The 22,177-nt window shown below is 33.5% G+C and overlaps 1 protein-coding gene across 6 annotated transcripts in view; it reads right to left on the bottom strand.

Moving 5' to 3' along the window:
* The window catches only part of rngo (DNA damage inducible 1 homolog rngo), a 237,730-nt gene that overhangs the window by 134,555 nt on the left and 80,998 nt on the right, over nt 1-22,177 (bottom strand). Inside the window, exons 3-4 of one of the 6 annotated variants that reach the window (XM_089593751.1) lie at nt 19,579-19,592; nt 13,171-13,189 (exon numbers count right to left, since the gene is read on the bottom strand). The exons of the other annotated variants lie outside the window; for them this stretch is intronic. Of the exons in view, the coding sequence (XP_089449877.1) occupies nt 13,171-13,189; nt 19,579-19,592 (33 nt within the window). The remainder of the gene's footprint in view (nt 1-13,170; nt 13,190-19,578; nt 19,593-22,177) is intronic. 6 annotated transcript variants of the gene reach the window in all.

Here is a 22,177-nt window from a genome sequence, read left to right on the forward strand (position 1 = left end):
ATTTTATTTATTTATTGATTCTTAATATGCTCAGCTTTTACTAATTGTATAATTCATTGTTGAGTAAGCAAAAAAAAAAGTTTAATTATATTTTACCAGATTCAAAAGATTTTAGAATTTCTCTTTTTTGAAAGTTGAAAAAAGAGATTCTACAAAGGGGGCTGGGTGAAAATTGCGGGGCTTTTTTTAGGGAGATATAAAGAATAGGTTGTTTACTCCAAGTAAAGGCCATAAAGCTCAAATAGAACAAGAAATCTGCCCTCATACATATTTTTTTTTTAATAAACTTTTGTCCTAGGAATCCCATAGTTGCAATTAGCTGTTTATTTTTTGTACATAAACGAAAACTTCTAAAAAAATTTTTTTAAGTAAGCACACTTTAAATCTTTTAACAAAGTTTACGTGCTGTCAGTGGCTTAACTTATGTTGTAATATACCCAAGTTGATTTTGCCTTACTGTATGTAGTGCTTGGATATAAAATTAAGTAAAGTGGATATGTTAACGTATCGTATCTTATTGTAACACTGAACACTTTATTTAATATCTTTAACGCTTTAAGACAAGACTCTATTTTTAAAGACTTAATTCTATTTCGTTTGATTTTTTTGAAGACCTTTATGTAGTTTTACTTTGATTTTTGCATTCTAAAATACTGCGGAGGATCAGGAAAATCCTTTTTATGTGAAATAATAATTCATTACTTCATGTCACAAAGAAAAAAATTTTGTTAAGGCCTGGAGTGGCATTGTGTCAGTACTACTACCGAAAGGAATGACCAGTCATAAAACTTTTCGTTTACATTTGGACTTAAATAATATTAAAACAGCATTCTGTAAATTCGAATCTGAAAAAAAGAATTACGTGAAGTTAATTTGTTGATTTGGGATGAGGCTTTTATAATTTCAAAAAAAGCCTTAGAAATAGTAGACAGGACGTTGTATGATTTAAACAATATTTGTAAAGGTTAGCCACCCTATAAACTAAATGAAAAACTCTGTAGATCATAGTTAATATCAAACAGATGAGAATAGATTATTGAAAATTTTTTTTCTTTTTATGTATGATAAAGACTATTTTTATTTCAGAACAAGAATTATGATAGTTAATAATGTCGTGAAATAATGGAACATTTATGTCGAATTCGTTGTTGGGAATAAATTTTTTAAAAAATGTAAAAAATTCTGAAAACTATTTTGAGTTATTGTGTTATTAACATAGTGGAATTTAAAGAAAACTACAAAATCTTGTATACTTTTAATCTAAAAAAAGAGAAAACCTGAATGTAAAAAAGTGAATAATACATTTATTAATGAAAATTTAAATCAAATTTTGAATAGTACTCTAAATAAAAACAATGATTCATAAGTAAATCCTGCGTTTTATAATAAAATGAGTTATAAGCGTATGTATTGTTCAGCAATATTTTGGTCAGAAGAAAGAAAAAAATCAACGTGTTGTCATGAGGGAAAAGTTCGTCTTAGTCTGTTGAGTAAATAAAATTTAGAATTGAAAAAACTTTTACTTCATGATGAAAGTTTTAGAATACTTATTACGTACTATAATAATGTGTTCAGTTTTGCATCTTTGATAAGTAGAGAAATAGAACAAGAAGGGAAAGATATTTATAATATTGAAATTCAGAGACAAATTTGTTATATTGTGCAAAACATATTGAATTATGTCGTAATGAAAGATTAAGAAAAAAATTAATTACATACATTTATGTGTGTGTGTGTGTACATATATGTATGTTGACAAAACTGCTATTGATCTAAGGTTGAAATCTATAAATAATAGTAAGATTCTTGAAAAATATATCGCAACGTTGACAAAAATTAGAAAGGAAAATCCAATAACAAAAAAGCACTAATATTAACATTAAATTACAAATGTAGATTTACCAAATTATAAAATGATTTTTTTTAAGAAAAACTGGTCAGCAAAAACATACATACAATAAACTATTTACTGCAGAATGCTGTGCTATTATAGTTTTAAACTCTGGAATTCCAGAAAGCTTCGATGTTTGTATAAACCCAAAAAAATTACCAGATAATTATTCTTAAAAACATCTTAAAATAAAATCTTATTTTATCCATCCCATAGTGTTTCTATTATTTTTTCCCTTGAGAGATTTAGGATGGAGTACTGGTTATTTTGAAAATTTTTTAAATAAGAGTGAAAAGCTAACTATGTTACAATATTGTTTCTACAGACTGTCTTACAGACAAAACGAAATACATTTTAATTCAGTATTATATGGGGGATGGCTGACACAATTTTTTATTCATTCTTACATCATAATTAAATATAACCGTTAAAACTATTTGAGATAGAATAAAAAAAATTTAAGAGATAAATGTTATCAAGGTTTATTAGACGCAATTGTTAATAGTGCATCTTAATTTTTCACAATTTCGAGACAAAGGAAAAAATTAGAAATCTTTTTATACTTTTATCTACATACATCGAAAGTCCAAGATATATGTAGAAACATTACGAAGATGCAACATCTACAAGGAGAAAATGTGGTAGACCGGTTTTATTTATAACAGTAACGTGTAGTCCTAAATGGAAAGAATTAAGCATAATTTTATCAAAATTACCTAAAAATACGAACCAAATAATATTCCAAACATAACTATTAAAACATTTTACTTGAAATTAATATCAGGTTTGGATGACATCATTAAAAACGATATGTTCAGTAAAGTTTTAGCATACGATTATACCATCTACTTCCAAAAATGTGGTCGACCCCATGCACACATATTAATAACTTTGCATCCTGATAAAAAAATTATTACACCTGAACAAATTAATGCAATTATTTCACCTGACATTTCATCTGAAAATACAAAGCTTAAAATTATTGATTTAACAGATTCTTCATAGACTTTATACAGAACACAGTCCTTATATGATTGGTAAGAAATGTACAAAAAATTTTTTAAAATCTTTTACTAACGTAACTTTACTTTCAACGAATGGTTACTCAGAATATAGAAAAAAAAAAAAATTTCCAAACAACCTGTTTATAAAGTTTGTAGAAAAGATTAAATTTTAGTAGAGAATTCAATGGTTGTACCGTATAATACATTTTTGTAAATGAAATATACATGTCGTATTAACGTCGTTGCATAAAACGTCGCTGGTAGCTTGTTCTTTTAAAATTACGGCTAGTGATTCTTTAACGCTTCTGATCATGCATTCCCAAGCCCCTCCCATGTGTGACGCTGTCGGCAAGTTCAAATTCCAGAAAAAATTTTCTTTTAAAGCAAACTTTGATTGTTTATTTTTATTTAAAGATGCTATTGCATATTTCAATTTTTTATAAGCACCCCTAAAAATTGTCCCAATGTCGCTAAAAATTTTTTCGGGAAAACCGTTCCTTGCCGCGAATCTTTGTATTGCCATAATGGCCGAAATTGCCGAGTCTGTATTCAAACTTTGAGCTAATTCAATACAAATTGCACTCGTTGTTAAGCAAGTTAAAAAAACTCTCCAACATTTTTCACGCCTGCAACCGATTTTCACATAAATTGGCCCAAAACAATCAAGGCCGCAAAAGGAAAAAGGGCAAAGTTAAAAAGCAAGGCGAAAATAAGGAAGATTTGCCATTTTTGGGCTCGGAGGACATGCTCTTAAAATTCTGCAAGTACCACATTTACCTTTAATACTTTTGAAAATCCTCCGAGCTTTAATAATCCAAAATCTTTGTCTTAGCTTATTTAAAATCGGCTCGGTTCCTTTATGATAGAATCGTTCGTGATAATATTTTATTAATAAACAAGTTACCACGTGATTCCCATCCAAAATTAAAGGCATGAATTTTGTATGCTCTCCAGGAATAAATTAAACATGACCATTAACACGTAAAAGATCTTTGTTATCTAAAAAAGAATTTAACGATACTAAACGTTTAGCTTGCGAAAAAATTTTACCATTTTTTAACTTTTTAATTTCTTTATCGAATGAGTGTGACTGTATTAATTTGAACCATAACTTCTCTGAATGATGGAGGCGTTTTCAATATGTAAGTGTATCTTCTTTCTTAAGCCGAAAATCTGCCGCAAATAGTACGACATAAGTTAATTTAATTAATTTTGACCACGAAGAAGATTTCGAAAAATCTGGCAGGAGAGCAGGTGATTCAAAAATTTCGGGAGATTCTTTAAAACATTTCAAAGCACAAGTTAACCCAACTTTTTGGAAACCAGAATTTTTATTTGAATTCAATTTTTTTTAAAGCCAAAAACATTATCTCTTGTTAAAGAAAGGTGGTCTGATCAACCATCGACTGTTACTTTTAAAAGTTATCGAAAATATTCTCGTCGCATCACCCGCTGGATTTTCGCCAGAATAAGCCCATCTCCACTCTGAAATTTTGCTTTTTTCAGAAATTTCACTCAAACGGCTTACTACAAAAGTGTTTTTTAAAAGGGGACCATTAGTAATCCAACTTAGAACGATTTCGGAATCAGACCAAAAATAACAAAGATCAGCACAAAAGGAGTGTTCTTTTTCAATTAACTCGACAAGCCTAACTGCTAATACAGCTTCTTGAAGTTCGTGACGTGACGAATCAAAGGTGTGTATAAGCACGTCACAGAGCCCTTATCATCGCGAATAAACGGCGAGAGTCTAAAAAATAGCTCTCTTTTTCCCTCGTGTATGTGGCTTACTAAGAATAACACGCGGGATTTCGATACAAGGCCCGGAGGCCGTAATAATACAAGCAATCTAAAAGCTCGGCTTGACTCTCCCTTTCCTGGTCCTACAAAGGCACCTTAGTAATGTGTATATGACAAATATCATGAAAGTAGGCTGTAGGTCCGTGAGCAATAGCTATCAGTGTATTAGGAGATAGCTTGGAAGCGGTGGTCGACCGGTGAGGCCGTGTCGGGTGGTGTGTGTGGTAGACCGTAAAAAGTACGTTCCGCTTGCGCGGCGAGACAAGGATAGACACTTGGGCTCGCTGCGAGGCTGTTACTGGTGCTGCACGACGTGGCAACGTTAGACTCTCGCCAGCCGAGCCACTAAGTAGCCGCAACACTGCAAGCTAGTGCCAACACACAACCTCGACGACGTTAACCAGGTCAACCAAGCTCTCCGCTGCCCGTGACGCACGCAGCATCGCCGAAAACAAGACGATTAGTCCGGCCGGAATATTGAACTGGTAGGTGACGCCTGATTATCTTAGTGCTGTGCATGCAGTGAGTGAAAGTGATTGTAGTGGCAGCAGACTAGTGCCGTTACAAAGGTCATAAAAAGCTAGTCCACGATACTTGCTACATTGCACTACATGCTGCTGCAGTCAGCACTGTACACTGCCAGCTGAATTCCGGTCCCTTTTCCTAGTAGAATCTAAATATAATATCGTACTTAGTGTTGCTATAAATAACTAAAAAGATTAAGGTAAAAACCGCACACACATGCTAGTCGTAATCCCCAGCTAGCGTATCACAAAATGGCGCTCGACACTGTTCTCTCCGCGTAAAGAGATTAAGCAGAGAGAAGCGGGAAGACTACTTTCACTGCACGTAGACGGCCATTGTTGGTACAAAACGCTGCTACTGTAGCACGTGTGTTTTCATTCACACATTTTTACATACACACAGTATACAATAAATATATAATTTATAAATAACCACGTTTAATTTCACGTAACAATAACAATTTTATTTTTTTTTTTAGATAATTAACATATTCATTTGAAAACAGATAAATTGTACCATAAATATACTTTAGTAAAAGTTTTATATATGTATATATTTTTTTTTCTCTTTTCAGCTCTTTACAAAAGTAGAATTTTATTTCAGTTACAAACGTTACATACTTTATTTTGAGTACAGATACATATATATATATATATATATATATATATATATATATATATATATATATATATATATATATATATATATACATAATCGTTATCTTTCACCACTACCGACAAACCCTTACCGTCACCCGTAATTAAATGATAAAAAATAAAAAAATAAAAATTTTTTTGTGTTGTCTCCTTCTCTCGTTCTCTTCGCTACAACGGGTGATATTTCCGTTGAATAGTAATAGCCCACTATTAATAAGTTTAAAGTTGTATATTGATTTTCTGTCTCTTTCACAATTATTTTTCCTTTTTTTTTCATTTCATTCTTCTTAACTTTTAATACTGTAATTAAATTTTGTTTCATTTTTTTTCAATTAATTAAATCTAAATTTTTTTCTCTCTCTCTTCTCTTTCTCTTTTCTCTCTCCTACTCTATCTCGTTCTTCTTTTCTGCTATACCTTACAGAATAAAATACCCTACAAGCACAGAACAATGGAATTCAACAACAGCGATTTGGATTTTAGTTTTAATAATAGTCTTGAATTAGGAGACGAATCAGCGTCACTAGACCCAACAACAGAGGGGCAAGTAATTAAACAAACAGTAAATGCATTATCGGAAGAAAACGTTAGAGAGTATATTAAAAATCTTAACCTAGTGTATTTAGGACCGTCTTTAGATGTCCGGGATAGACTTGTAAGATATTTCGAGAAACGTTATTACAACAGTCCGACGATTAGATGGTCTCACTTAGAGGATTAACTGTACCCTACAGGTAGGCTCGAATTACCTTGCCCACCTCTACCGCAAATAACTAGCAGAAATAAAAGAAAAGAAATAGTCCAATTAAATACAAATAATAAACGTGAAGAGATAAACACTTTAATGTGTTTGAAGTTTCAAACGTTAGAGCCCAACGATAATCCAAAAAAAAAAAATTTGTTTTTGTCGTAAATAACCCAATAAACCAACGGCAAGAGGTGTATAATACCGTAAAAAAAAAAAAACAACATCTGACCAGTTTAAACATAATTATTAACAATCAGAGTAACATACGTATAAAACGAACATTAAGCGCTACATCTCTCAGTAATACATGGTAAAAAAAATCCGAAATGAAAATTTCTGCATACCTATGGTTGTAAAAAATAAATAAAGTACTTCACAGGCCTCGAAAACATAACCTCAAATAGTAATAAACTCCTGAAATTAAAAAAAAGTTGGAAAACAGACGTTTTTATGCTACCTACGTCCATTAGGTGCTGCAATAAATGTAAAAAGTACGGATATCCTCACAAGGTACTAAAACTAGTTGCCCTGATTTTTTTTAGAATTAAAATACCTAACCTCACCCTGCAAAATGTCAAGAAATTCAAGAAAGTAGCCTTTTTTCTGCCATTTTCGATCATAGTCAGCCATTAGGGGCCCGTACAGAGTCTGAATGATTTTTATTACTGTCTTTGTATCACATTTGGTACTAACAGTCATTTTTAGCTCTCGGAAACATAACCCCGTTTGGATATGTGATCTCAATATTAGAAAAAATTCGAAAGAACGACGTTTTTACGCTACCTACGTCCAAAACTTGTGAATTATCCGCTAAACAGTTAACAACTTTAAAAGTAACTTCGTGGCTTTCTGGAGTAGTTCTGGACGCATATGCAGCAGTTCATGTTGACGAATGGCAGGATGTAACATACATATTATCAACAAATAGTACATCGTATATATAAGGAGAACACGCTTATACAAGACACTGTAATATTCGGCACGTTAATAAATTCCAATTTCCTTTGAAAAAACGGATATTCATGCCTTATCTAATTCATAACCACTGGCAGCTTGTTATACTGAACAATGAAGATGGAACGATGATGCATTTTTATCCTTCATGTTTTAAATTGGTTGCAGCCCCTAATGTACAAAAGTAAGTAAAACACGTTTTTTTCGCCTTTTTTTATAACAAAGGATATATAACCAAACAAGATTATATTTCCGAGAAATAAAAATGACTGCTAGTACCAAATGTGATACAAAGACAGTAATAAAAATCATTCAGACTCTGTACGGGCACTTAATGGCTGACTATGAACGAAAATGTCAGAAAAAAGGCTGTTTTCTTGAATTTCTTGACATTTTGCACGGTGAGGTTAGGTATTTTCATTCTAAAAAAATCAGGGCAACTAGTATTAGTACCTTGTAAGGATATCCGTATTTTTTACATTTATTGCAGCACCTAATCGACGTAGGTAGCGTAAAAACGTCGTTCTTTCGAATTTTTTCGAACATTAAGATCACATAACTAAGCGGGGTTATGTTTCCGAGAGCTAAAAATGACTGTTAGTACCAAATGGAATACAAAAACAGTAATAAAAATCATTCAGACCCTGTATGGGCCTCTAATGGCTGACTATAACCAAAAATGGCTGACGAAAGACTAGTTTCTTGAATTTCTTGACATTTTGCACGGTGAGGTTAGGTTTCCTAATTCTGAAAAAAATCAGGGCAACTAGTTTTAGAACCTTGTGAGGATATCCGTACTTTTTACATTTATTGCAGCCCCTAATGGACGTAGGTGGCGTAAAAACGTCGTTCTTTCGAATTTTATCGAACATTAAGATCACATAATTAAGCGGGGTTATGTTTCCGAGAGCTAAAAATGACTATTAGTACCAAATGGAATACAAAAACAGTAATAAAAATCATTCAGATACTGTATGGGCCTCTAATGGCTGACTATGACCGAAAATTTGACTCTATTTAAACATTTACGGATAGGTAGTTATGGGAGGACCACTTTCACTCACTGCATGCACAGCACTAAGATAACCTGGCGTCACCTACCAGTTCAATATTTCGGCCGGACTAATCGTCTTGTTCCCAGCGATGCTGCGTGCGTCACGGGCAGCGGAGAGTTTGGGCGACCTTGTTAACGTTGTCGAGGTTGTGTGTTGGCACTAGCTTGCAGTGTTGCGGCTACTTAGTGGCTCGGCAGGCGAGAGTCTAACGTTGCCACGTCGTGCAGCACCAGTACCAGCCTCGCAACCAGGCCAAGTGTCTATCCTTGTCTCGCCGCGCAGGCGCAACGTACTCTCTACGGTCTGTTACACACACCACCCGACACGGCCTTACCGGTCGACCACCGCTACCAAGCTATCTCCCAATACACTGACAGCTATCGCTCACGGACCTACAGCCTCTTTCATGATATTTCTCATATACACATTACTAAGGTGCCTTTGTAGGACCATGGGAGGGAGAGTCAAGCCGAGCTCTTAGATTGTTTGTATTATTACGGCCCCCGGGCCTTGTATCGAAATTCCACGTGTTATACTTAGTAAGCCACATATACGAGGGAAAGATAGAGCTATCTTTGAGACTCTCGCCGTTTATTCGCGATGATAAGGGCTTTGTGACGTGCTTATACACACCTTTGATTCGCCACGTCACAATATATATATATATAAATATTGCTGGTCCAATGAAGGATTTTAGAAAGGGATAAGAGGTACATTAACTGAGAAAGTTACAATATGGTCACTAGCTTATACCAATAATCTGGCTGCCGATGAGCTGAACTGAGAGGCAACGTAGGATATACTTGGGATATTTGAGAGCTTTTCAAAAAAGAAAGAAACGTATAGAAGCTATGAAAACTGTTCAAAAAATTACAATTTGACTACTATAATTAGGTAACAAGGCTGGATTCACATACATGAAGGAAAAAATTGGGCATGTAAAAGTAAAGAGTACACTTAATTTAAAAAGCGCTTAATTCCAAACAAGAGTCTTACGAACAGGGAAATTGAAGAGTCACAAAGTTGTGTTATGAGGAGATGTATTAAAAAATTTGTGCAAGCAAAACTGGATAGGAAGAACAAAAACTTTGTAAATAATTGAGGTTATAGTAAACGCATGTTCAAAATATCCACAATGAAAAGAGTAAGCGGTAAGGTGAATTACAAAAACACATGCTTGACTTTAGATAACCAAAAAATTGAAACCAAAATAAAAGTGTCAAGACATGGAATAAAGTATAGAGATATTATTAGTTTGGGTAAAGCTAGTAACCTACGCCTACAATGACGCCTACAATGTATGGGCACTAGGATTAGTCAAGTAACAAGAGAAAGTAAAAATTTTGGATCAAGTAACGAATTTTGGTTGAAGAAAAAAAAAAAAAAAAAAGGAAGTTTGTGTGTTTCATTTAAGTGCAGCAAATAGTTTTAAACATATATTTTATACATATGCCAGTACAAAGATATAAACGATTAAATTGTAAGAAGGTACATAACATGTAAGAAGATTATGCAGCTAAGAATGGTGATGGAGTGTGACAGTTTATGCAGATGAAATTATATCAAAGAATATACAAATAAGGTTTAGGTACAACTTACATCATAGTTTTTTGTACATATAATAACAGGGCTCGAATTTTCTTTCTGATTGTTTCACAAATGAAGACAATAATAGAATTATGAATGAAATACTAGAGAGTAAACGATTATACCTTAATAAAAAAATAAAATAAAAAAAAAACAATATACTTGAACGGTGGACTAAGATTCGTTGCTAAATTGAGTCTTCATCGTTATAAGGTGAGTTTGGTCATCGTAAAAGATCGAACAAAACATCAGTCGTAACAACTCCTAGATGATTACTCAACTAGCGGGCCCCTGTCTCAACTTCGCCCGAGACTCACTGAATGGAACACTGCAATGTGTTCAAACGTCGTATAAAACGTTTTGGGTTAAAAATGTTACATCTATTTTTGATACTTCTCAGACACAAAAACTTTTTATCCAAAACATCTTTATTAGTGACTAAATAGTTAAATTTTCACGTCTTATACTTCATACTGAAAGATTTATGTAACAAGATTTTTTGCATGCATATTTAATGATGAAAAGCAATAGGATAAACTTTTTTCGTACTAACTAAAAAATACTGAGGGTTGAACTTTACCAAGGTGTAATGTATCATATCATACGTAACATCTAATAATTAAAGAAAATTTCACATAATAAAGTAGGAAACATTCTTATTTTACCTCTAACACATGTGGGTGGTCTACGGTATAGCAATAGCAATTATGCAAAAATTTGGAAAGCCTAATTTATTTAATACTGTTGTTTGTAACCCAAAAGAAAGAAAGCAACCTTTAAAAATTTTGCTAAAGGTACCACTCCTAATGGCATGCCAAATATAACTGTCAGATTATTTTATATAAAAATAAAACCCATATCTTTTCTAACTAATGTATAAAGCAAAGTCGCTAAGACCGTTGTAATCGCTTACCACGGAAACTACTCAACCGATTTTGCTAAAAATTTACTTACCGATTCGTAACACTTCCAAGATGGTTAAAGTATAATTTTTATCTTGAAAAAATTAATAAAAAAATCGATAAATAAGCTCACAGTTTTGCAAAAATACGCTATCTTTGCGCTTTAGTTCAGTTGAATCCACTAGGTAGCGTCGAAGTAAAATCTCAACAACCTGCAACGAAATTGAATAAGTGTAGTTATAGTAGGACCAAGCGACGTACCAAATGCTTAGTCGTTCACAGCCAGAGCTGGAAGTCGTGCGACTGGGTAACCCAGTTACCGACGACACTGTTCTCTAATAGACAAGTAACTTACGTCGAGCTCGATTTTGATCTACCATGATTGACGAGTAGCCACTCATACCAAGACGTTATTAATGCTAACGTCTCTGGCGAAATACCAGGAGATGTCTAAAAAGAGCACACTGCCCTTGAAAGCAATTTAAGGTTTTATAGCCATTCTTCTAACCAACCTCATGCTGCTACCAGACAAGATTATATTACAATAGCAAGCCAGGAAGAACAACCCTGAGTTCAGACAGCCACAACAGCTTCCTCAGTGGTTTGAAGGAACGGCATGTCCACAGATAAGGTATTCTTCAGGCCCACTTTCCTCACTACTAATGAGCGTTTGGTTATCCGGGGAACGACCTAAAGATGAGATATTCTTCAGCTAGCGTTAAACCCCCCTGCAGCACGGTCTCCATATGTACAGACTTTGAGGGTAAAAGTCCAGCTACCTACAACTAGCTTTCCATAGTAGAGAATAAGGATAAAAATAACAAGAAATAACTGGAAGTACTTCAAATCTTTAAGATTTTTGGCATTAAGAAACTGACGCAGAAGATTTAACGAAATTGTAACAACAGCTTTTAATTCGACAAATAAAGAATCCATAACGTGAGAGATCAGATTTCCGTCATTATCCTGACAGTAATTGTTTAAATCTTTCAGATTTTTTAATAGGTAGAATATTGTGTACTTGTATTCATTGTGGCAATAAAAAATGGAGAAATTAAGCTCCAAGACTTAGTTGCTCTAGTAATAAAGTTTTAGGTTTGAAAAAAAACAATTTTTCGATTATGTATTTTTTGTCAGTTTTGAATGCTCATAGTCTCAACAAATAGCCCTTTTTATTTATTGTAACATGAGAAAGCGCAAATCAGCGGCCCTTTAGGGCCAGCAATTATTGTATGGCAGAAGGAACGCACGGTACTTTTCAGCATCGTTATGTTTTTTTCACTTTTTACATCGTGCTTTTTGACCAAATAAACTGCACGGATTTCGATCAAAAAATGTTTTAAGAAGAAGTTTTTTGTTCTGAGAAGTGTCAAGAATAGATGTAAGATTTTAAACTAAAAACGTTTCATATTACATGTCGACACACTAAGGTATTTCATTAAGTGGATCTCAGGCGAAGCCGAGACGGAGCCGCTAGTTAGATGATATAAACAAGCAAACTATTATCGGAAAAGTTATTTTTTACGTTTACACAATTAAATTTTTAAAAAGAGGACTACCCTATTTTTGCATTATTGTTACATTGTATCCCAACAATAAATTACTAACTACTAAAGAAAAATCGTTATCTAGAGTCCAGAAGAAATAATGATAGATGTGGCACTTATACATGTAATATAAAAAACAGTAACAAAAAAATTCCAGTTGTCAATTCCATGGTATAACCCCATGACAAAAATTTTTATTGAACAAATATAACTACTATATTACTGTTAAATATTACGCATCTATTCGAAGTATAAAGTATATTTTCGGTGATATTTATAAATGAGGAGATAATGGTACATTAAGTCACTAGGGCACAAAGTACAAACATAAATGCCCGAAGGGCGCAGTTGTTGTATGTTGGTGGCTAAATTGCATATAATGTTTATGTTACCGAGGGCGCAAAGTGGAATTTTGTGCCCGTGAGCACATTTTGCGCCCAGTAAATCACTTTACGCTGGAAGGGTCTTAAATAAGTTTTGTTTTTAAGAGTAGGCCGTCACGCGGCAAATTCCGTCTAGACTCAAGAGAATCTAGGAAGAAGGCGTGGTCATGACATCGACCTCGATTTTGACGTGCGATTGGGTAAGCATCACAGCGGACTCGGCGATCGCGATTACGTGGGTGAGGAATGAGGATAAGGGGGGGGCAGAGGCCAAGGTGTACTGAGGGATCGAAAAAGGTGAAAAGGGCAGTTTTATTATTCGGTGGGAAGGGAGAAGAACTAAGAGAGCAAAGAAGGTAAGCAATTTCCTTCATGGCTTGAGGGAGCGAAAGTCACAAGACTTTAAAGAATTGGGACGTAAAGCCATCGATTGCATGATTTATCAATCGAAGGGTGGCCCCGATTCCGCTCAACAAGCAACTTGAGGACGTTCGATTGTGGCTAACTTGTGGGGCGTTTGCTGTTGACTCTCTTGGTGTCGCTCGTTTTTTCCATCACATTGTTCTGTGTTCGATCGCTTGGCGCCTTGGCTCCTGTGGCTCCTTTTTCTCTCGCTCCAGCTTTTCACCTGTTCTTCACATCGGTGGTGAATATAAATATTAATTTGAAATTAGTTTGCCAAACACCTTTTTATTAGTTGAAATTTTATTCTGTGGTGAGCGTTTTGAAACCTTCTTTTTGGCCTGCTGTTTCCGAATTTATTTGATTATAATCAAGTTAAGCAACGTGGCGTGCGTTTCTCTTAAAGAGTTCTGTGTGGCGAAGAGATTTAGAAGTTCTGCTGTGACTTTAGCGAGCTCATTGGAAGTGTGTTACTTAATTGATTTTCACGGGATTCGATCTTCATTACTATAAAATTACTCTATAAGATTTTTGTTAATTTTTTAATTTCAAGAAACAAATAAGTAACCAAGAGAGTACAGCATATTGATTTATTTAATTTTAGTTGTTTATGATTTCAATTTCATTTTTTATTATTGCGTCGTAACGGAATTCATTTGATTAAAAGTACTTTATTTTATAAGATTTTGGGTAATTCTTTAATTGCGAGAAACAAATAAGTAGCCAAAGGAGTACGTTACATCAATTTATTTAATTTTAGTTGTCTATGATCTCAACTCAAATTTTGATCGTTGTTTTACAAATTTATTCAAAATCGTCAAGTATAACATAATTATCGCTTCATATACGCACACATAAGCGCGTTGTTCGTATTCGTACCGCATAAGCTTCCGAGTCGTTGAGACGACGACACTCGTTTTGATCAAGGTGATTCGGGGAAGCATGATCATATTATTGTTTTGAGATTCTCTGTTTCGCTTATGACTTATCGCTCGAACAATTATTATTTGGGATATCTATATGGTGGATTATTGAGTGCATTGGATAACATTGTAAACGTATCGTGATAAAAAAAGGTTATTGTACCGAACCAAGAATGGAAACCGTTGTACTATATTAAGATCCTACTTCATCGAAGGTAATTAAAAAAATTGATAGTGAAAACATGTATTCAGTTATATTTTCTTTCAAGCCATTATTTTCGCCTGCAACCTGCCTCAATCCTCCGGGTCCATGAATATTTTAATTTAAAAACCTTACGTAAAAAAAAGGTAATTACAAGGCCTAAGGACAGAAAAGCACTATGGGCGCGGAGGGATTACAAGGGTGCAAAGTGTGGCCCGAGGGCGTAAAGCGGCGGTTGCATTTTGGGCCCATGCACAGTGGGGCCAAATCCCAAAAAGCTGGCCAAAAGTCGAAAAATCAAGTAATTGATCTGAAATTTCTTACTCGGGGGTTTTTGAGGTCGCTGATTACGAATTTAATGTCAGACTTATGAAATTTCACCCCCTTCACCCCTAATTCACCACCCTCTTGCACGAAATTCCCCATATTTCACATCGTACCTGACTCACGCATCATTTTCAAGGTTATTGAGGTCGCTGATTACGAATTTAATGTCAGACTTACGAAATTTCACTCCCTTTACCCCCAATTCACCACCCCTTTATGTGAAATATCATTCGCATCATGAAATGATCATGATTAATATCATTTTTATAGTTTTTTAGGTGTATAATAATAAATTCCATTTCAAGTTTCGAACTAGATTACCGCTTTATCCCTTAATAACCACCCTTCAGTAATATCGGTAAGAAATACAAAAAAATCTTGTTTTATATGTGAATAATTATTATAATTTTACAAAATACAGTTATATTAAAATAAAAAATTATCATCTTCATCATCAGATTCTGTAGCATCTGTGCTTAGCTCAGAAGCGCTACTACTCTCAATTTCTTCATCTTTATTTCTTGATTCTTTTGGAGATGATAATAATGAGAGAACTTCTGGAGATAACGATTTCAGTGGTTTAGCGGGCAGTTTTCGGCAACTAGAAACATACGGGTCAGATGCAATAAAAAATCTGAGGAATACGTCTTCCATTGTTTTCTTTCGAAAATTTTGTCTTGAAAAATCTCTTCTATAAATTTTTATGAACTTATTACACGACTCTTGCGCATCTTCCGATATTTGACCAATAGGAAGTAAAGAACCATCTATTATTTCTGGGTCATGGATCAAAAGTTTATGAAACAACGTGGGCATGTTGTACCAGGGATACTTGCAAACAATTTGTTTTGCTAATTGTAATGCATACTGTCGAAAACTTTGTGTACAAATAGCATAACCACATAATATTGTTTGCAGAATGTTATAAAAATGATGTATTATATCTGCATCGACTCTAGTTATGGCAGAAGACTTCTAATATTCCTCAAAAAAACGTCGAGCGGTGTTCCCGTCATTTGTGGTTCCACTTCCGGCTTTCGGTTTATCCACGTTTAACCCCAATGATTTTTTAAATCCAATTTGAATGTGCTCTTTTCTTCCATTGACAGATTTTTTTCCCTCTTCTGTACGAGCCTGCCATTTACAAATACCCAATTTATACGACAAGTGTAACAAAAATTCAAAGCACCGAATCCAACAGTGCAAAGTAGATAAACCGAATTTCAAATGATCTTCAATAATCAGCTGCTTCAAAATTTTGTCTATGTCGTTAAAATCTTTTGATGTGCTGCGACATAGGTAACAACGCATTGCAGATGTTGTCTCTGCCAATGCATTGCATACCTTGTTGTCAATCATTGTTAAACATAGTTTGTAGCTAACAACACATCGCTTTCCATCTACAACATCTTCAAATGGGGTTAATTTATTTATTTGTTCTTGAACATTATCCACTACTTTTTTTTTTAAATCAACAGACTCTTTTTCATATCGAAGATCTATGGGCTTGCAAAATCGAGGTGAGGAAGGCCTTGGATTTTTCCAAACTACTATAGTGTTATTAGTTACTATATCTACGTAGACAACCTGCAACGGCACGAAGGATGTAAAAAAAATACTAGCATCACTAAAGGCCTCAATTTTAAATTTTTGTTTGTATTCGCTGTGCCCTGAACTACCATCGCAGCCCCACTTACCGATCAAAGTTAGATTGCTTAATATTTCTGTGGATAAGGATTTTAACACTTCAATCTGATAAAGCACAATACAAGATACAGTATAGTCTAGCAGAACTTGTAACTTAACTTGTGCTTCGTTTTCTTCTATGAATATACCTTCAGCTGGATGACATTTTTTTTTGCTTTCCTTACCTCTTTGTATGATGGAATAAGCTTCGATTTTTTTTGCAAACAAGCGTTCCGTAATTGCTGATATTTATTCCGGGATAAACCCATTACAACATTTAATGACAAAGCTTCATCAGCTGAAAAGACTGAGCTTGTATTTATTGAATCCAAAGATTTTCGATATTGTAAGGCTTTTTTAGGACTCCCTTCTGTTATGTCTTGGATTATCTTAGCAGCATCTGTCTTTCCTTCAGATCAAAGTCTCATTTTTGTTGCATAAGCAAGAACATCAGAAGATTCCTCCTCACGTAATACCTGAGTTCGTCTCCTCTTAGTCCTTTCAGAAGAATCTGAGAAATATAATGATGGTCTACCAGTCTTTTTCGTAGTTGATTTTGCATGTTCATGCTGTTTCTGTAATTCCACATATTTCTCCAGCCAATTTTTATTTTTCGCTAAAAATCTTTCTTCAACCCTGCTACTCTCCTCCCACTTTTCCCTTATTTTATAAACTAGTTTTGATAAACTTTGTCTGTCATCAGTGGATAAGGAATATTGTAAATTTTTTATACTTGATATGAATTCCTCAGTTTTCAACAATATTTCTGCAATGTCAGCTCTTAAAAAGGTTTTTAAAAACTAGAAATACTGCAGTCTTGTGAAACTATCCTCCGGCTGAGCAGTGGAATCTAAAAAAAGTTTTATTTTTATATTTATATTACTAGGTATTAATATTACTAAAATAAATTTTGGGAATGATTAAAATTTTAATACTTGAAGTGATAAACTAAATAGTTTAAATAATAAAAAACTTTAAAAAAAAATATAATAATAAAAAATATAAATTTGCACACTTTCAAAGTTATTAATTAATGTGAACAAGAATTTAGTAAATTTTTTCAGAAATGTGCTTACTTGTAGAGGTAGAATTCATTCTCTTTTATTTATATCTGTCTCTTGTTAATGATTCCACGTGATTGGAAATAAATGGCTTCTAAGGTGAAAACGTCGATAAACGTGTAGTGACTGAAAAAATAAATAAATAAGAGAACAAGAAAATACAACATTTTTGAGAAATCTCATTCATAACAACGACTTAGCATTGAAAAATTTCAAACTTTACACTTCCTTCGCACGCATTTGTAAACGCACCTGTATCTCTTTCTCCCCTGCTCTCTTACTCTCACACAATCCTATTTTCTATATTTACACTGTTAACTATTGTCTTTCTGATTATTTTTCTCCATCTAGTTCTTTTTTTTCTACCTATTTCGTACTTTAATCCAAAATCATTAGCAACCAAAATCATACGAAGTTTCCGCTCAAATACACAAAAAAAAACTATTAAAACAAAAAAATACATAAATCATCAAGTAGCAGCTTATAGCAGATAAATTAGGAGTCATTTGATAGCTGATACATTTATCTACAACTTCTTATTTGTTAGATTGCAGGAATCGATGGGAAAAGGTAACGTGTCTCTTAAATACTTTTTTTTTGTTTTCACGATGTAATAAAATAGAGGTAGAATTGCTTATATAACAATTTTTAAATATCAACAATCAGTAATCTAGAATTTTTATACTAATCGACTTACCCTTACAAGTTGATTCCACTTTATTTCATCTCCATTTTTTTTTCTTAATGGTTACACGTGGTTTGTAAGACAAGCATGTAATTTCTAAACACGTTACTGTAGCACACTACGGGGACAAAGATCACGTTCTAACTGAGATTTCGAACGAGATTAGGGGAAAAGGATGCAACTATACATGGTTTCAGCCTCTGTTGGTATCACTTGAGCCAACCTCACAGAAAAAAAAGCCCAACTAGAAAATTTTTTTTTCGACTTTTGGCCAGCTTTTTGGGATTTGGCCCCACTGTGCGTGCCTCCGAAGAGACGCGTGAAAAATTAAAAAACAAGAACGAAACAGGCAACTCAAACCACGAACTGCTACCATGTAAAAAATAAATAAGCATAGGAAAATAAATACATAACAACAAACCAGGGGTGATTAATGGGTCAGAGGACCCACGGTAAGAACGAAGTTCTTCAAACATGAGATGGGTATGGACACAATTTCTCTGGTAACAAGGGGGTCACCAGACCCACAGGAAGAACGAAGCTCTGTTAATGTTAGTACTGCATTCATGTTGTTTACTAAAACAAAAACTTGAAAAACGAATAAAAAAAATAAAAAAATAGTTTACTACTCACGATGGTTGAACTTCGTGAGTACTGTAGTTGATACGTTCTTTAACTCTATTCTACATGTTTATTTATTTATTTTTTTTTTTTTAGATGTGTTATTTAGAAAACAAATTTAGATGTATTATTTAGAAAACAAGAATGTATTATCAGTGAATACATTTAAAAATGGAATGTTATAGTTACGAACCACATCATAAGTACAAGAAACCGAGTTTCTATTGCCAGCAGCGCTCGTAGCAGAGTGGGTAAGGTACTGGACTTACATGCAGGAGGTCTAGGGTTCAAATCTCTTTATTGGAAATTTTTTTTTTTTTTTTTTTTTTTTTTTTTTTTTTTTTTTTTTTTTTTTTTAGAATTGTAAAAGAAAAAAATTTAAAGTCAAATAAACATTATTGTGGGAAAGTAAAATTAAAATTTGTTTAAAAATTAATTGCTTGGGAGTGTGAGGGAGAATGCTGGATAAGGGTGGTAAAGTGGGTAAAGGTGTGCAGAAGAGTAACACGGCATGGTTGGCAGATATTCATACATAGTGGGGAGAGGGGAAGTGTATAGAGAACAGGAGAACAGTTGGTGAGGGGAACGGGGTAAGGGGAGAAACTTGAGAGGAAGAGACTTCGGGTGAAACCACTTTCGTTTCAAAAAAAAAAAAATCTGTCGGTTTTAAAATTCCAGCCCCCCGAGTAACGCGACATAAAGAACTTCGTTCTAATAACATCTTCTATAAAATACTTGAATTTATTAATATTAATACTCCAAGTATTACATGAGGCATCTCTCCTCAGCAATGGTTATCTATACACTGAATATACGTACCGTCATCAAACATGTATCAATCACAGAACTCGAGAGCTTCTACGCATGCTCAATGCCTTAGCATCCTAGCGTCATGCACGTAATTTCAAATTTACTTATATTCTAACATTAAGCATTAGGGACATCGTAGTAGCGGTACCAATCAGTGATATTTTTTAATCAATCATTCATTATAGAAGTTCATATCGATGGATGTAAAGTGATAGATATTGTGTGCGTTAACAAAATTACTTAGAAAGAAAAACGCTCTTGCAAATTTCATGCTAACGTTCCCTTTCCACTCAAATAAATACTTTTAATTCTATTACATTCAATGATATAATTTATTTTTATTGTTTAGTTCAAAACTTATTAACAACTTTAATAATAATTTATGCTAACACAAAACAAAAAAGACAAACTTGGCCTAGAAGCTCAAGCTGCTCAAAATGCGAATGACATTTTATGTAAACATTCAAGTCGTACTTATAACACTCTCCATCACAACACGCTTGTAAAATTAAAAATTATGGACACAATTAAAACATTTCGTACTCACTGAAAATCATGTCTTAATCTTTACAGGACACAAAAAAAACCAATAGCCAGTGGATGCTTGGGTACCCAAGTAAGAATTTGTACTCTTATAAAATTATATGGCAGATAATATAATTATAAATATAAATATACATTCCATGAAACGATATTGTATACGAAGGTGGTGAAATCATCTTTGGAATAAGTTTACCTCCGATAGTTGGATGTGGTTCCGATAAATATTATAATATTTAATAACTGAAACATTATAAACAATATATTTTATAGCACAATATAATATAAACAGTGTCTCTTCGGGAAGTTCATCACACATAGGTTTTTTTGGCAGATATTATTCAAGCATTAAAAGTATACTAAAAGTACCATAAGAAATACCCGAAAAAAATAGCAGATTGTTCAACTGTACCCTCTTTCACATGTTTCATTTTGAAAATTTGCAATTTAACACGAAGCCTTATGGAAAAATAACTTAAAATTACATTTATAAGATCTGTATAAGCCCTCCAAAGTTTGTGTGCATGAAAAATTACTTTTAGATAAACCTGTTTCATTTTTAAATAGATCCATTTTTTTTTTGTTTTTTTTTTTTTTTTTTTTTTGTTTTTTGTTTTTTTTTTTTTTTTAATAACGCAGGAAAAAAGGGGTTAAGTATGTGTAAAAGCGTGTACATAATCTGATCCATATAAGAGAAATAATTTCCAGAGTTGCTGCATATATTTGCGCTCCTTCCACCTCTCTACATTTTGTGAAAAAAGAAAACGCAATAAAAATCAATTAATGTATTTATTGTTACGTAGGATTAAAAAGCTGATAAGGAGGTGCATCACGAAAAGAACTCAACTCGTTGGTCAATTATTTATTAGCTTCTTGAAGGCAGAGGCGAGTGTGTGTTTCGCGAGGTGTTTTCTACTTATCGTTCGGTCTCTTGCCTAAAAGACGCTCGAGTGCCCCAATTCGTCTCTCGCAGGGCCTTATATAAGCTCGTTCCCCCTATTGGTGTCCTTTACTAGCGTAGGCTTGTCGTTACTAGGGTGAATCAGTATGATATGCCCAGCATATCGTACGTAACACGTCCGAGGCCGCGACGTCGTTCGTCCTCGACGACGCTGAATTGTGTCTGGTGGCCGTTGTACCTATGATTGTGTGTGTGATGCGTGTGTTATGTTGTTTGTGTTGTTTTTCTCACATACGGTGGTTCACTCATCCTTTCATTCTTTTAGACAACCGCCGTTCTCTGTACATTTTCACATTCAATCATCCTTCCCATTCTGTACTCGAGTATAATTGTATATGACAATTCTGTTTATGTATGCGCTCTGCCTTCTGTTACATTTTTGTTTAAAAAAACTTAGTGAATTAGTCATCTGATTACTACTAGTTTAAATTTAATGATGTTTTTCGTACTTAATCAATATATTTATACTTTACATGTTCATGTTCACTTAAGTATTTATCATTGGAGATTTTTCTTTTCTTTTTATCTTTACCTATTTTCCAAACTACTTGTCATTTTGTAAAAAAAATTTTTTATATGACTATCATGATTATTATTATTACAATTACTGTAGATTATGATCAACGACAATTCTTTTTTTTTTTCCACACATAATTAAACTTAATATATCTTTCTTGTTATTACATATTTTAGAGAAAAGAAAATTCTTTCTTAGTCTCATCCTACGGACTGCGCCCTCCGATATAGTCGAGCGACTCCCGGCGCTCATTCTCTTTTTTACATTAATATGTTATTTGTGGTTATTACTTTTATAATATTACTATTATTTTTATAGCTACAACTACCAGTATAATAATAAACGTATATCTTTTAATTTTTTTTCTTTACTTTTTTTGTATAATTATTG

The sequence above is a fragment of the Copidosoma floridanum genome, unplaced genomic scaffold (assembly GCF_036245765.1).
Source record: "Copidosoma floridanum isolate Cflo_tuat_1 unplaced genomic scaffold, Cflo_Japanese_pri ptg000020l, whole genome shotgun sequence".
Taxonomy (NCBI): domain Eukaryota; kingdom Metazoa; phylum Arthropoda; class Insecta; order Hymenoptera; family Encyrtidae; genus Copidosoma; species Copidosoma floridanum.